Raw genomic sequence first — 17,995 nt, 5'->3', positions numbered from 1 at the left:
AATGATTTGGTGAAGAGAGAAGAGGTAGTGAAAGCTTTGGGAAGATGAAATCTGGTTAGGCAGCGGGTATGGATGGTATTGCAGTGGAATCTATTATAAAAGGGGGTGCCTTGGGTTGGTGATTGGTTGTTAAGGATATTTGATGTATATATGGATCATGGTGAAGTGCTTGAGGATTGGTAGAAAGCATGCATAGTGCCATTGTACAAAGTTAAAGGGGATAAAGGCGAGTGTTCAAACTACAGAGGTACAAGTTTGTTGAGTATTCCTGGGAAATTATATGGGAGGGTATTGATTGAGAGGGTGAAGGCATGTACAGAGCATCAGATTGGGGAAGAGCAGTGTGGTTTCAGAAGTGGTAGAGGATGTGTGGATCAGGTGTTTGCTTTGAAGAATGTATGCAAGAAATGCTTAGAAAAACAAATGGATTTGCATGTAGCACTTATGAATCTAGAGAAGGCATATGTTAAGGTTGACAGAGATGTTTTGTGAAAGGTTTGAAAAGTATATGGGGTGGGAAGTAAGTTGCTACAAGCAATGAAAAGTTTTTACCAAGGATGTAAGGCATCTGTATGAGTAGGAAGAGAGGAGAATGACTGGTTCCCAGTATATGTCGATCTGCGGCAAGGGTGTGTGATGTCCCCACAGTTGTATAATTTGTTTATGGATGGGGTGGTTAGGGAGGTAAATGCAAGAGTTTTGGGGAGAGGGGTCAGTATGCAGTCTTTTGTGGATGAGAGGGCCTGGGAAGCGAGTCAGTTGCTGTTTGCCAATGATACAGCTCTAGTGGCTGATTTGTGTGAGAAACTGCAGAGGTTGGTGACTGAGTTTGGAAGTGTGTGAAAGGAGAAAGTTGAGAGTAAATGTGAATAAAAGCAAGGATATTTGGTTCAGTAGGGTTGAGGAGCAAGTTAATTCAGATATAAGTTTGAACGGAGAAAAATTGGAGGAAGTGAAGTGTTCTAGATATCTGGGAGTGGACTTGGCAGCGGATGGAACCATGGAAGTGGAAGCAAGTCACAGGTTGGGGGAGGGGGTGAAGATTCTGAGAGCGATGAAGAATGTGTGGAAGGAGAGAACGCTATCTCGGAGAACAAAAATGGGTATGTTTAAAGGAATAATAGTTTCAACAATGGTATATGGTTGCACGGTATGGGCTATAGATAAGGTTGTAAGAAGGAGGGTGGATGTGTTGGAAATAAAATGTTTGAGAATAATATGTGGTTTGAGGTTGTTTGATCAAGTAAGAAATGAAAGGGTAAGAGAGATGTGCGTATTTGAAATAGAAAGAGTATGGTTGAGAGAGCAGAGGAGGGTGTGCTGAAATGTTTTGGACATATGGAGAGAATGAGCGAGGGAAGATTGACAAAGAGGATTCATGTGTCAGAGGTGGAGGGAACAAGAAGTGGGAGACCAAACTGGGGGTGGAAGAATGGAGTGAAAAAGATTTTGAGTGATCGGGGCCTGAACATACAGGAGGGTGAGATGCATTCAAAGAATAGAGTGAATTGGAAAGATGTGGTATATTGGGGTCGACATGCTGTCAATGGACTGAACCAGGGCATGTGAAGCATATGGGGTAAACCATGGAAAGGTCTGTGGGGCCTGGATATGGATAGGGAGCTGTGGTTTTGGTGCATTACACATGACAGCTAGAGAATGAGTGTGAATGAATGTGGCCTCTTTGTCTGTATTCCTGGAGCTACCTTGCAGAAGCTAGGGGTAGCGATGCTGTTTTTCTGTGGGGCGGGGTAGTAACAGGAATGCACAAAGGCAAGAAAGTATGACAATGTACATGTGTATGTTTATAATGTCCGTGTATGTGTATGTATATGTGCATTTATGTACATATATGTGTATATATGTATATATGTATATATGTGAATGTAGGATTGCGGCAGGGGTGTGTGATGTCTCCATGGTTGTTTAATTTGTTTATGGATGGGGTTGTTAGGGAGGTGAATGCAAGAGTCCTGGAAAGAGGGGCAAGTATGAAGTCTGTTGGGGATGAGAGAGCCTGGGAAGTGAGTCAGTTGTTGTTCGCTGATGATACAGCGCTGGTGGCTGATTCATGTGAGAAACTGCAGAAGCTGGTGACTGAGTTTGGTAAAGTGTGTGGAAGAAGAAAGTTAAGAGTAAATGTGAATAAGAGCAAGGTTATTAGGTACAGTAGGGTTGAGGGTCAAGTCAATTGGGAGGTAAGTTTGAATGGAGAAAAACTGGAGGAAGTGAAGTGTTTTAGATATCTGGGAGTGGATCTGTCAGCGGATGGAACCATGGAAGCGGAAGTGGATCATAGGGTGGGGGAGGGGGCGAAAATTTTGGGAGCCTTGAAAAATGTGTGGAAGTCGAGAACATTATCTCGGAAAGCAAAAATGAGTATGTTTGAAGGAATAGTGGTTCCAACAATGTTGTATGGTTGCGAGGCGTGGGCTATGGATAGAGTTGTGCGCAGGAGGATGGATGTGCTGGAAATGAGATGTTTGAGGACAATGTGTGGTGTGAGGTGGTTTGATCGAGTAAGTAACGTAAGGGTAAGAGAGATGTGTGGAAATAAAAAGAGCGTGGTTGAGAGAGCAGAAGAGGGTGTTTTGAAATGGTTTGGGCACATGGAGAGAATGAGTGAGGAAAGATTGACCAAGAGGATATATGTGTCGGAGGTGGAGGGAACGAGGAGAAGAGGGAGACCAAATTGGAGGTGGAAAGATGGAGTGAAAAAGATTTTGTGTGATCGGGGCCTGAACATGCAGGAGGGTGTAAGGAGGGCAAGGAATAGAGTGAATTGGAGCGATGTGGTATACAGGGGTTGACGTGCTGTCAGTGGAGTGAATCAAGGCATGTGAGGCGTCTGGGGTGGACCATGGAAAGCTGTGTAGGTATGTATACACGTGTGTGGACATGTGTATGTACATGTGTATGGGGGGGGGGTTGGGCCATTTCTTTCGTCTGTTTCCTTGCGCTACCTCGCAGACGCGGGAGACAGCGACAAAGTATAAAAAAAAAAAAAAAAAAAAAAAAAAAAAAATGTGTATATGAATGGAAGGTCCATTCTTCGTCTGTTTCCTGGTGCTACCTCGCTGATGCAGGAAACAGCAATTATGTATAATAACAATAATAATACTAATAATAAAAGAACTTCTAGCCACAGGTGAGGGGTTGCATCTCTGTGGGTTAGCACTGACTGTGAGGTGTTTTGGATGTTTCAGATACTTAGCAAGACACTACATATCATGTTAATCCAAAGGGTTAAGAGTACTGAAATGAATGAATGAAAGTGAAGCAAGAGAAGAAATCAATCCAGGCTAATATCTCCTAAGCTGGCTTTCTAGTGAGCCAGCATTTCAGGTTGCACTCCTTTGACCCAGGTAATCTTTCTTTTCTGCCTCACCCACATGTGAAATGCTGGCATTCTGTCCACAAACATAAAATCTCTCCTTATCACATATAACACTTGAAAACTTTTAAATGACACAACTCATTCTTCATAACTTTAGCTGTTGTGAGCACTATGTGCCGGCCCTGCATTTTGGCAAAATGGTTCAAGCAATATGTAGAAGTATTGGGTAGGAACTTTAGACAAGAGCATCCAGTAGAAACATTAGGAAGAAGTAAGTATGAACATTAGGTAAACACATTAGGAAGAGATAGCTGATAGAAACATCAGGAAGAAGCCTCTGAAAACAGTGTGCTACAACTGCCCTGTGCCAGTGGCCTGTTAAGGAGGCACTAAAGGCTGAGAAGTGGTACTGGTGTTCAACAGTTATGGAGACTTTTGCCATAGCTACCACCATGAGGGAGTTCCCAAAGGGTACGGGCATCAGAGATATAGATAGATAGATAGATAGAATATCATGTTCACTTTTCACAACTGGTTCATATTTATATAAACTATCCACACAAGTGAAGTGAAATTTGGAAGACTACTTTTCTGAGCCAAACTTAAGAAATGCTTGTTTTGAAAAAGCAGGTACCCTATACACTATTCTACCCATGCTACAAGCAACAACCCCTCTTGTTTCATCATTAACAATAGATCAACTAACCCAAGGAGCCTGAGCTGTCTTTATGAGTGAAGGTGAAACGAGACTTTTCTAAATTATATCGCCCTGGGTCAGACTGTGCAGATTTGGGTTCACTTTCACTTGATCCATGTGAACTTAAGCTTCCAAGGCTATGCTGGCTCTCCCTCTCAGTCAGTAATGACCTGGAAGTAAAAATACACTCTTAACATTCCTTTTTCTCATCAAAATGGAGAGCACAAGCTGTAAATAATGTCCTGGAAGTAAAAGTACACTATTAAACATTCCTTATTTCTTATCAAAATGAGAAGCACCTAATGTAAAATGTTGTAGCTTGAATCATTTCCAACACTAAACAATTCAGAAGCCAAAACTTTTCGTATTCTATCAGCTACTGAATAGCTGCGCTGAGTGTACACAAAAATTATTTATCCTTGTAAGGGTTAGGGAAAATGATTTGGTAAACAGAGAAGAGGTAGTAAAAGCTTTGCGGAAGATGAAAGCCAGCAAGGCAGCAGGTTTGGATGGTATTGCAGTGGAATTTATTAAAAAAGGGGGTGACTGTATTGTTGACTGGTTGGTAAGGTTATCTAATGTATGTATGACTCATGGTGAGGTGCCTGAGGATTGGCGGAATGCGTGCATAGTGCCATTGTACAAAGGCAAAGGGGATAAGAGTGAGTGCTCAAATTACAGAGGTATAAGTTTGTTGAGTATTCCTGGTAAATTATATGGGAGGGTATTGACTGAGAGGGTGAAGGCATGTACAGAGCATCAGATTGGGGAAGAGCAGTGTGGTTTCAGAAGTGGTAGAGGATGTGTGGATCAGGTGTTTGCTTTGAAGAATGTATGTGAGAAATACTTAGAAAAGCAAATGGATTTGTATGTAGCATTTATGGATGTGGAGAAGGCATATGATAGAGTTGATAGAGATGCTCTGTGGAAGGTATTAAGAATATATGGTGTGGGAAGCAAGTAGTTAGAAGCAGTGAAAAGTTTTTATCGAGGATGTAAGGTATGTGTACGTGTAGGAAGAGAGGAAAGTGATTGGTTCTCTGTGAATGTAGGTTTGCAGCAGGGGTGTGTGACGTCTCCATGGTTGTTTAATTTGTTTATGGATGGGGTTGTTAGGGAGGTGAATGCAAGAGTTTTGGAAAGAGAGGCAAGTATGCAGTCTGTTGGGGATGAGAGAGCTGGGAAGTGAGTCAGTTGTTGTTCGCTGATGATACAGTGCTGGTGGCTGATTCATGTGAGAAACTGCAGAAGCTGGTGACTGAGTTTGGCAAAGTGTGTGAAAGAAGAAAGTTAAGAGTAAATGTGAATAAGAGCAAGGTTATTAGGTACAGTAGGGTTGAGGGTCAAGTCAATTGGGAGGTAAATTTGAATGGAGAAAAACTGGAGGAAGTAAAGTGTTTTAGATATCTGGGAGTGGATCTGGCAGCGGATGGAACCATGGAAGCAGAAGTGAATCATAGGGTGGGGGAGGGGGCGAAAATTCTGGGAGCCTTGAAAAATGTTTGGAAGTCGAGAACATTATCTCGGAAAGCAAAAATGGGTATGTTTGAAGGAATAGTGGTTCCAACAATGTTGTATGGCTGCAAGGCGTGGACTATGGATAGAGTTGTGCGTAGGAGGGTGGATGTGCTGGAAATGAGATGTTTGAGGACAATATGTGGTGTGAGGTGGTTTGATCAAGTAAGTAATGTAAGGGTAAGAGAGATGGAGGGGGCGAAAATTCTGGGAGCCTTGAAAAATGTTTGGAAGTCGAGAACATTATCTCCGAAAGCAAAAATGGGTATGTTTGAAGGAACAGTGGTTCCAACAATGTTGTATTGCTGCGAGGCGTGGGCTATGGATAGAGTTGTGCGTAGGAGGGTGGATGTGCTGGAAATGAGATGTTTGAGGACAACATGTGGTGTGAGGTGGTTTGATCAAGTAAGTAATGCAAGAGTAAGAGAGATGTGTGGAAATAAAAAGAGTGTGGTTGAGAGAGCAGAAGAGGGTGTTTTGAAATGGTTTGGTCACATGGAGAGAATGAGTGAGGGAAGATTGACCAAGAGGATATATGTGTCAGAGGTGGAGGGAACAATGAGAAGTGGGAGACCAAATTAGAGGTGGAAAGATGGAATGAAAAAGATTTTGAGTGATCGGGGCCTGAACATGCAGGAGGGAGAAAAGGCGTGCAAGGAATAGAGTGAAGTGGAATGATCTGGTATACTGGGGTTGACGTGCTGTCATTGGATTGAACCAGGGCATGTGAAGCGTCTGGGGTAAACCATGGAAAGTTCTGTGGGGCCTGGATGTGGAAAGGGAGCTGTGGTTTTCGTGCATTTTTACACGACAGCTAGAGACTGAGTGTGAACAAATGGGGCCTTTGTTGTCTTTTCCTTGAGCTACCTCACACACATGAGGGGGGAGGAGGTTGTTATTTCATGTGTGGCGAGGTGGCGATGGGAATGAATAAAGGCAGACAGTATGAATTATGTACAGGTGTATATATGTATATGTCTGTGTGTGTATATATATATGTATACGTTGAGATATCTAGGTATGTATATTTGCATGTGTGGACGTCTATGTATATACATGTGTATGTGGGTGGGTTTGGCCATTCTTTCGTCAGCTTCCTTGCGCTACCTCGCTAACGCGGGAGACAGCGACAAAGCAAAATAAATAAATATATAAATATATATATATATTTTCAATAATATCATACTTATCACTCTTTCCTGTGTCAGGGAGGTAATGCCAGAAAACAGACAAAGAATGGCCTATCCACTCATAGGTACATATATATACATACAAGCCCATATATACACATATACATATCAACATATACACATACATACACATACACAGACATATTAATATATACATAAATACATACTCATAAAATGCCACATACATTCACACTCTCAAGCTCTCGCTGTCAAGTGCAATGCACCTAAATCACAGTTCTCTATCCATATCCAGGCCCTACAGACCTTTCCATGGTCTACCCCAGGCACTTCATATCCCCTGGTACAGTCCACTAACAGCTCGTCGACCCGGATACACCACATCATTCCAATTAACTCTATTCCTTGCATGCCTCTCATCCTTCTGTATGTTCAGGCCCCGATTGCTCAAAATCATTTTCACTCCATCCTTCCACCTCCAATTTGGTCTCCTGCTTCTCCTTCTTCTCTCCACCTCTGACACATATATCCACTATGTTGATCTTTCGTTACTCATTCTCTCCATATGTCGAAACCAAATCAACACACCATCATCTGCTCTCTCAACCACATTCTTTTTATTTTCACACATCTCCCTTACCATTTCATTACTTGATCAAACCACCTCACACCACATATTCTCAAACATTTCATTTCCAACTACTTGGAATTTAGTAAAAAAGGGGGTGACTGTGTTGTCGACTGGTTGGTAAGGATATCTAATGTATGTATGACTCATGGTGAGGTGCCTGAGGATTGGCGGAATGAATGCATAGTGTCATTGTACAAAGGCAAAGGGGATAAAGGTGAGTGCTCAAATTACAGAGGTATAAGTTTGTTGAGTATTTCTGGGAAATTATATAGGAGGGTATTGACTGAAAGGGTGACGGCATGTACAGAGGATCAGATTGGGGAAGAGCAGTATGGTTTCAGAAGTGGTAGATGATGTGTAGATCAGGTTTTGCTTTGAAGAATGTATATGAGAAATACTTGGAAAAGCAAATGGATTTGTATGTAGCATTTATGGATCTGGAGAAGGCATATGACTGAGTTGATAGAGATGCTCTGTGGAAGGTATTAAGAATATATGATGTGGAAGGCATGTTGTTAGAAGCAGTGAAAAGTTTTTATCGAGGATGTAAGGCATGTGTACGTGTAGGAAGAGAGGAAAGTGATTGGTTCTCAGTGAATGTTGGTTTGTGGCAGGAGTGCGTGATGTCTCCACGGTTGTTTAATTTGTTTATGGATGGGGTTGTTAGGGAGGTGAATGCAAGAGTTTTGGAGAGAGGGGCAAGTATGCAGTCTGTTGTGGATGAGAGAGCTTGGGAAGCGAGTCAGTTGTTATTCGCTGATGATGCAGCGCTGGTGGTTGATTTGGGTGAGAAACTGCAGAAGCTGGTGACTGAGTTTGGTAAAGTGTGTGAAAGAAGAAAGTTAAGAGTAAATGTGAATAAGAGCAAGGTTATTAAGTACAGTAGGGTTGAGGGTCAAGTCAATTGGGAGGTAAGTTTGAATGGAGAAAAACTGGAGGAAGTAAAGTGTTTTAGATATCTGGGAGTGGATCTGGCAGCGGATGGAACCATGGAAGCGGAAGTGGATCATAGGGTGGGGGAGGGTGCGAAAATCCTGGGAGCCTTGACGAATGTGTGGAAGTCGAGAACGTTATCTCGGAAAGCAAAAATGGGTATGTTTGAAGGAATAGTGGTTCCAACAATGTTGTATGGTTGCGAGGCGTGGGCTATGGATAGAGTTGTGCGCAGGAGGGTGGATGTGCTGGAAATGAGATGTTTGAGGACAATGTGTGGTGTGAGGTGGTTTGATCGAGTAAGTAACGTAAGGGTAAGAGAGATGTGTGGAAATAAAAAGAGCGTGGTTGAGAGAGCAGAAGAGGGTGTTTTGAAATTGTTTGGGCACATGAAGAGAATGAGTGAGGAAAGATTGATCAAGAGGATATATGTGTCGGAGGTGGAGGGAACGAGGAGAAGTGGGAGACCAAACTGGAGGTGGAAAGATGGAGTGAAAAAGATTTTGTGTGATCGGGGCCTGAACATGCAGGAGGGTGAAAGGAGGGCAAGGAATAGAGTGAATTGGATCGATGTGGTATACCGGGGTTGACGTGCTGTCAGTGGATTGAATCAGGGCATGTGAAGCGTCTAGGGTAAACCATGGAAAGCTGTGTCGCTATGTATATTTGCGTGTGTGGACGTATGTATATACATGTGTATGGGGGTGGGTTGGGCCACTTCTTTCGTCTGTTTCCTTGTGCTACCTCGCAAACGCGGGAGAAGAGGGCCAGGTGAGGATATTCCCTCAAAGGCCCAGTCCTCTGTTCTTAACGCTACCTCGCTATTGCGGGAAATGGCGAATAGTATGAAAAAAAAAAAAATATATATATATATATCCCTGGGGATAGGGGAGAAAGAATACTTCCCACGTATTCCCTGCGTGTCGTAGAAGGCGACTAAAAGGGGAGGGAGCGGGTGGCTGGAAATCCTCCCCTTTCTTGTTTTTTTTAATTTTCCAAAAGAGGGAACAGAGAAGGGGGTCAGGTGAGGATATTCTCTCTAAGGCCCAGTTCTCTGTTCTTAATGCTACCTCGCTAACGCGGGAAATGGCAAATAGTATGAAAAAAAAAAAAAAAAAAAAATATATATATATGTACACATATATATATATGTGTGTGTGTATGTGGGTGGGTTGGGGCCATTCTTTCGTCTGTTTCCTTGTGCTACCTCACTAACACAGGAGGCAGCAACAAAGTATAATAAATATATAAAATATATTCATTTCCAACACCTCTACCCTCCTCTGTACAACCCTATCTATAGTCCATGCCTTGCTACCATATAATATTGCTGGAACTATCATTCCTTCAAACATACCCATTTTTGCTCTACAAGATAATGTTTTCTCCTTCCACACATTCTTTATCACTCTCAGAACCTTTGCTGCCTCCCCAACACTTCATTTCCTCCAATTTTTCTCCATTCAAACTTACATCCCAATCAACTTGTCCCTCAACCCTACTAAACCTAATAACCTTGCTCTTATTCACAATGCCTTTCACCTTTCTCCTTCCACACACTTTTCCATACTCAGTCACCACCTTCTACAGTTTCTCACCCAAATCAGCCACAAGAACTGTATCATCGGCAAACAACAACTGACTCACTTCCCAGGCCCTTTCATGTCCAACAGACTGCACACTTGCCCCTCTCCCCAAAACCTTTCCATTTACATCCCTAACCACCCCATCCATAAACAAATTAAACAACCATGGACATCACGCACCCCTGCCACAGACTGACATTCACTGGGAACCAATCACTCTCCTCTCTTCCTACTCGTACACATGCCATAAATCCTTGGTAAAAACTTTTAATTGCTTCTAGCAACTTACCTAAGTTCTCCTACTCAATATATCTTTCTTAACTCCCAAGCATCATAAAATCTGTAATTTTTATCTCCTGAACAATGTAAGTACATAAAAACAAAACTCTCTATCAAACAAGTTTATACTCTGCAGAGTAGACCTTTTGAGTAAAGACCACATCCACATGATATATTACAGAGTTGGAGGAAGAAATATGAATATGGATATATGAGGGTGATAAAGAACTGGTAATGCCATTTCTACCACAAGTTGGAGCAAGAAATATGAATAGGCATATATAAGGTTGATAAAGAGCTGGTAGTGCCATTTCTAGTGTATAACACTGACAATCTGAGCAGGGATCAAAACAATTAGGAGCTCAATGCAGTATAAAATTTGAGAAAGAGTGAGATTAAAAATAAGCTAATGGACTTAGCACATATGAGACATAAAAAGGATTCTGTACATTGTTACAGACAATAAGGAACAAATTTTGAGGGACATATCCATATCATAAAACCTGACACTAGTAAAATCAACAAATATCATTCGGAATTTCATAATTTTCTTCAAAACCTACAGATCAGCTCATGATTTAGAATATAATCAAGGAACTGCCCTATACATATCAATGATACCTCTGTTCTTTCACCCCTTTCAATAACATTGAAATGAATTCCTAATCAAAGGTAATAATATACTGCAAGTCATACCTTAATTTTGCAATTGATGATGCCAAGTCTTCACTTTCTTCATAAATGGGTGATAGGTCTGGATTGTCCCATCCAAATCCAGCATTATTATCAGGAGGTGAGCTTGAAACTTCCACAGTACCTGGAAGTTCACCTTCTGTTGCAGCATTAATAGTCTGTACTGATTCTGAACTTAAAGGATCATGTGAAACACGACTTTGTCTGGCAAGAAAACTTTCTGAGTGCTCACTTGGTCTTTCTTCACTCATGTCACTTTCTTTATTATGAAGTCTACTACTTTCTATGGAAGCCTCATCAGTTCCATCATTCTTATCAAAAGAAAGCATTTTCACTAAATGACCTTTTTCTTTCCTACTTCCCACACTGTCATCTTCACTTACCCCAAATGAAGCATCTCTTGACCAACTTTTCTCGTCCTCTTTCTCTTCTGGTTTGTCTAATTCACCAAGAGAAGAGTGCAATGTTTTCACTTCAACATTTAGAGTCGTATCATTTTCTTTGTTGATGAGATTTCCACAGCTCTTACTTCTGGGTATGTCCCCTAGACTTGGTATACTACATAACTTTTCAGCATCTTTACTATGTACACTTTCACTATCCTCAACTCTAATTTCTATAACCTTTTTACTACCATTCTCTAACTTTGGCACCACACAACAGTCTTTTTCTGAAGTTGGACTGGAGGCACCCACCATACGTTTCTCATCTTTAGTGGAGAAATACATCAATTTGTAATCCTCCTCTTTCATGCCTTCAACAACATTACGTGAGAAAGGATTCTTCTTTTTCTTATGGGTGGCATATCAACAAAACACCTGTCTTCAACAGGACTCTCCCACATTTTGGACATGAGTGGCTGATATGGGGGAGAAGAGGAGCTATCAGGAAGCAATGGTCCTGCAGTTGTGGATATGAGTGTGCCTAAGGCTGAAGACACACTTCTATAATCATCATCATCACTACTTTCCTTTTTCTCCAAACTTGAGCTCCTTACATATTCCACGAGAGCCTCAGCATTTTCAAATTTCTTGTCTTCACACTTGTCTTTAGTAGAATCAGACTTAGGAGGGTAACTTTCTCTAAGCACAGTATTTTGAGCAGAAGAGCCACATGCTGAGTCCAGCTGTTGAAGATCTGACAAAGTTTCCTCTTCTATTGATGCAAGGACATTGGGAAGAATTACCTTCTCCTCATTTGCTGTTTGGGATTCACTCATTAATCTTATACCTGAACTCTGAGTTGGAGAATTTCCCTCCCTTGACTGCATGTCTTTTTGTAACCCTTCTTCATCAACTGCATCCTCAGTCACTCCTGAGAGTATTTCCACCAGTGTTACGTTAAGCCACTGAGTATCACATAGACGGTCCACAAAGGCCCGTAAAACATTTTGAGCAAAGAGATCTCTTAAAGAGATCAGAACGAGGTCACAACGTGTTACTTCAATGGGTAAATAATGCTGCAGTACAATTTGTGCCAACTTTCGATAGTACAGTTGCAAAGTTTCAGGACTTTTGAGGGCAGGATGTAAGGATTTGTATTTGGCTTGCACTTCCTGAACTCCAGCCTTGCTTAATGATTCTATATCTTTGTGTTTCTTGGAGACCTGTAATAATTTAATCACAGCATTAATATCATGCATGATTTGAGATATCTCAAGCTCAATGCCACATCTACCAATAAAAAATTACAGTACATTTATATCTGCTTATGGTATGTATAGCTGGCAGCCAGATTTACCTACTACCAAATATAAATTACATATGCTGAAATACAAGCTATTACAGAAAGAATTTCCTTTATTTAGAAAACTGCCCATACTATTTCTGCTCAAAGTATTCTGAAAGAATGAAAATGCCATTAATTTCCAATATCAAAAAATAAAAATACAAGTTTTGAAGGATAAAAACTGTGTTTTTCCTGGAAAGTGTCCCATGAGGCTTTCAGAATCACTTGAATCTTTGGATCCCTAGGGTAGGAAACCTGTAGCCCCATCTTCTGGTGAAGTAAATGCCTCACCACTCACTAATCACATATGTGGTGCTAGCAACCTGCGAGCTGGGTCCACTCACTGACCAAGCAGCAACCCCCTATATGATAACGATGTCAGTGTCTCACTAGCAGTCAAACTGGGATTAACCAGTTGCCTCATAATTCTAAAAGTGAACATCAACCCAATGGTGGTCGCCACTGGTTCAGAGAATTGTTTTACAAAAGAGACGGTAAGGTAAGGCGAGGAAACAAAAATCCACAAGACTGCCTGAGGGGAACAACACCAGACAGAAACACTTTTTCATTCCTCAAGACTTATATTTCACTCCACGATCAGGTTGTCCTAAAAGCCTTAGAGAGCATACCAATATGGAGGAGGATGGCTAGAGTTACACTTTCTCAAAGAGAGATAAAGTAAGGTGGTAAAAAAGTCACCTTAGTAGCTATCTTATGGTCCATCTGCCTCAAGGGTGGCAACCCAAGCACCACAAGTGGTAAATCCTTAACATTTAGATAAACAAATCATCTGAAATATATTTTTTAGGAATACCATGGGTTGGGCCAACAAAACAAGTTACTTAATCCAGAGAGAGAAGTTCTTTTCTGAGAAGGGTTTTAAGGCAACACATTGCCACAAATGAAAAGGTTCCTATGTTTGGACACTGCCTGTCACTAACTCTTCTGCACCTGGGGTATCAAATAGAAAATTTTCATTAAAAGAGGCAGTGGTGCTATATTGCCAAACAAATCCTTCACTGTAACAGATGCAAGTCTTTTGACAACCCCTACTGCAGACCAACCCTCACTTGGAATCATTCACTCTGCTCTCTTCCTACTCGCACACATCATATATCCTTATCAAAAACTTTTCACTGCTTGTGTCAGCTTTCCTCCCACACCATTTATTCTCGAGACCTTCCACAAGTGCATCCTATCAACCCTTTCATATGCTTTCTCCAGATGCATGACTATACGATGTAAGAAAAGGAAGAGAGGAAAGTGAATGGTTCCAAGTGAAGATTGGGCTGCAACAGGGGCTTGTAATGTCACAATGGTTGTTCAATTTGTTTATGGATGGGGCGGTGAGGCAAGTAAATGCACGAGTCTTGGAGAGAGGGGAGGGTATGCAGTCTGTGGGGGATGAGAAGGCCTGGGAAATGAATCGGTAGTTATCTGCTGATGATACAGCACAGGTGGCAGATTCGAATGAGAAACTGCAGAAGGCAATGACCGAGTTTGAAACTATGAGTGAAAGGAGGAAGTTCATAGTAAATGTGAATAAAATGCAAAGATATTAGGGTTAGCAGGGTCGAGGGGAACATTAGTTGGGGTGTGAGTATGAATGGAGAAGAGCTGGAGGAAGCAAAGTGTCTTAGATACCTAGTACTACCTTTTGACTCTGTAATGGGGAGGGCTATGTAGGGTATTGTAAAAGTAAGGGAAACTCTTAAAAACCAAAGAATCTGTGAAAACTTTCAACTAAACTGGTAGTGGGGAGGGCCTGCAGATCATGGGAAAATGTCAGTTACTGTGGAAGTAAAGGAAACCTTTTAAGAATCAAGAGAACATATGAAAACCTTACCAATCAGAGTCTGGGGAGGGTTATGCTGATATGTGTGAAGGAGCTCAACATTTAATGAACTACATGCATTCCTAATAAGTGTTAGTCTACAGGAAACTAGATAGAGCCAACTTTGCCAAACTCACTCTTATGAATACGAGGTACAATACTTTGGAATGCATATGCTGTTGAGTATGTTATCTAAGTACATTAAAGATTATGATAAGGAAAAATAAAGAGCTTCACTATATTAGTTAAAATTCAAATACTCTCTTTAACACATCCAGACAAAGTTTTTCTATATTGTGCATGTCACTAGTGCAGCTACTATGTGCAAGGCACTTACTCATTTTAGGCAATTTAACCACAGACTTACTGTTATGAAATGGATTTATGATCTTGGGGAATGTTTCTGGACACATTTTATCATATGTTCAGTTCCATGTGTTGATTAAGTAATTAAAGCTTATGATCATAAGGAAAAATAAAGGACTTCACTAACATCAACTGGACTTCAAAAACGCTCATTATAATGTCCAGTTTTATGTCTAAACTGAGCTTTTCTATGTTTTTCATGTCACTTAGTACTTCTTACTCATTTCAGCAGGGTTATAATTCACTTTTACACAAGAAATTCTTGACATCAAAGCTCTAAATGCAGTAAGTGGAGGATAGCGTGTGAGGACAGACATGTCTATACACTTGATGACATTAAATCCAAAAGTGCAGATACATGAACACTACAATGTTTGCACTCATTCAGAAAGTGAAACCTCTGTCACACAAGCAAACTGAATTTAAAAAGTTGAGCATAACTGGAACATTACCGAACCTTGAAACAACACTACTCATTATCCAGAGCAAAGAATGGTAAGGAAACAGACAAATACAGCTCTTACAAGATCATTCAAACTCACATTCCAGCTACTAAAGGTCAGTTTTCACACAGTGAATTTTTTTTTTTTTTTTTTTTGCTTTGTCGCTGTCTCCCGCGTTTGCGAGGTAGCGCAAGGAAAGAGACGAAAGAAATGGCCCAACCCACCCCCATACACATGTATATACATACGTCCACACACGCAAATATACATACCTACACAGCTTTCCATGGTTTACCCCAGACGCTTCACATGCCTTGATTCAATCCACTCACAGCACGTCAACCCCGGTATACCACATCGCTCCAATTCACTCTATTCCTTGCCCTCCTTTCACCCTCCTGCATGTTCAGGCCCCGATCACTCAAAATCTTTTTCACTCCATCTTTCCACCTCCAATTTGGTCTCCCTCTTCTCCTCGTTCCCTCCACCTCCGACACATATATCCTCTTGGTCAATCTTTCCTCACTCATTCTCTCCATGTGCCCAAACCATTTCAAAACACCCTCTTCTGCTCTCTCAACCACGCTCTTTTTATTTCCACACATCTCTCTTACCCTTACGTTCCTTACTCGATCAAACCACCTCACACCACACATTGTCCTCAAACATCTCATTTCCAGCACATCCATCCTCCTGCGCACAACTCTATCCATAGCCCACGCCTCGCAACCATACAACATTGTTGGAACCACTATTCCTTCAAACATACCCATTTTTGCTTTCCGAGATAATGTTCTCGACTTCCAAACATTCTTCAAGGCTCCCAGAATTTTCGCCCCCTCCCCCACCCTATGATCCACTTCCGCTTCCATGGTTCCATCCGCTGCCAGATCCACTCCCAGATATCTAAAACACTTCACTTCCTCCAGTTTTTCTCCATTCAAACTCACCTCCCAACTGACTTGACCCTCAACCCTACTGTACCTAATAACCTTGCTCTTATTCACATTTACTCTTAACTTTCTTCTTTCACACACTTTACCAAACTCAGTCACCAGCTTCTGCAGTTTCTCACATGAATCAGCCACCAGCGCTGTATCATCAGCGAACAACAACTGACTCACTTCCCAAGCTCTCTCATCCCCAACAGACTTCATACTTGCCCCTCTTTCCAAAACTCTTGCATTCACCTCCCTAACAACCCCATCCATAAACAAATTAAACAACCATGGAGACATCACACACCCCTGCCGCAAACCTACATTCACTGAGAACCAATCACTTTCCTCTCTTCCTACACGTACACATGCCTTACATCCTCGATAAAAACTTTTCACTCCTTCTAACAGCTTGCCTCCCACAACATATCTATTCATCAGTAAATACTACTATCACATACTGAAATGCATGAAATTTCCTTCTTCACCATAAATGATACAAGATGCTCCTATGGAGAACATGCTTGAGTCTACAAGCCATGAAAGGTTCCTGGTTTGGTAAAGTGTGTGAAAGAAGAAAGTTAAAAGTAAATGTGAATATGAGCAAGGTTATTAGGTTATTCATAGGGTGGGGGAGGGGGCGAAAATCCTGGGAGCCTTGAAGAATGTGTGGAAGTCGAGAGCATTATCTCCGAAAGCAGAAATGGCTATGTATGAAGGAATGGTGGTTCCAACAATGTTGTATGGTTGCGAGGCGTGGGCTATGGATAGAGTTGTGTGCAGGAGAGTGGATGTGCTGGAAATGAGATGTTTGAGGACAATATGTGGCGTGAGGTGGTTTGATCGAGTAAGTAATGTAAGGGTAAGAGAGACGTGTAGAAATAAAAAGAGCGTGGTTGAGAGAGCAGAAGAGGGTGTTTTGAAATGGTTTGGGCACATGGAGAGAATGAGTGAGGAAAGATTGACCAAGAGGATATATGTGTCAGAGGTGGAAGGAACGAGGAGAAGTGGGAGACCAAATTGGAGATGGAAAGATGGAGTGAAAAAGATTTTGAGTGATCGGAGCCTGAACATACAGGAGGGTGAAAGGCAGGCAAGGAATAGAGTGAATTGGAACGATGTGGTATACCGGGGTCGACGTGCTGTCAATGGATTGAATCAGGGCATGTGAAGCGTCTGGGGTAAACCATGGAAAGTTGTGTGGGGCCTGGATGTGAAAAGGAAGCTGTGGTTTCGGGCATTACTGCATGACAGCAAGAGAGTGTGTGTGAACGAATGGGGCCTTTGTTGTCTTTTCCTAGTGCTACCTCGCACACATGAGGGGGGAGGGGATGTTATTCCATGTGTGGCGAGGTGGGGATGGGAATGAATAAAGGCAGACAGTATGAATTGTGTGCATGTGTATATATGTATGTGTCTGTGTGTGTATATATATGTGTACATTGAGATGTATGGGTATGTATGTTTGCGTGTGTGGACGTGTATGTATATACATGTGTATGGGGGTGGGTTGGGCCATTTCTTTCATCTGTTTCCTTGTGCTACCTCGCAAATGCGGGAGACAGCGACAAAGCAAAATAAATATATAAATAAATCATTTTCCACTGCTATTATTATAAAACCTATGGGGATAGGGGAGAAAGAATACTTCCCACGCATTCCTCACGGGTCACAGAAGGCGACTAGAGGGGACGGGAGTGGGGGGTCAGAAACCCTCCCATCCTTGTATTTTAACTTTCTAAAAGGGGAAACAGAAGAAGGAGTCATGCGGGGAGTGCTCATCCTCCTCGAAGGCTCAGACTGGGGTGTCTAAATGTGTGTGGATGTAACCAAGATGAGAAAAAAGGAGAGATAGGTAGTACGTTTG

At 41.7% G+C, this 17,995-nt stretch overlaps 1 protein-coding gene across 1 annotated transcript in view; it reads right to left on the bottom strand.

The window, feature by feature from the left end:
• The window catches only part of LOC139752849 (uncharacterized), a 257,324-nt gene that overhangs the window by 159,890 nt on the left and 79,439 nt on the right, over positions 1-17,995 (bottom strand). Inside the window, 3 exon segments of the mRNA XM_071668812.1 lie at positions 4,044-4,204; positions 10,823-11,615; positions 11,618-12,425. Of these exon segments, the coding sequence (XP_071524913.1) occupies positions 4,044-4,204; positions 10,823-11,615; positions 11,618-12,425 (1,762 nt within the window).

The sequence above is a fragment of the Panulirus ornatus genome, chromosome 13, assembly GCF_036320965.1.
Source record: "Panulirus ornatus isolate Po-2019 chromosome 13, ASM3632096v1, whole genome shotgun sequence".
Taxonomy (NCBI): domain Eukaryota; kingdom Metazoa; phylum Arthropoda; class Malacostraca; order Decapoda; family Palinuridae; genus Panulirus; species Panulirus ornatus.
This window is presented reverse-complemented; position numbering and strand designations above follow the sequence as displayed.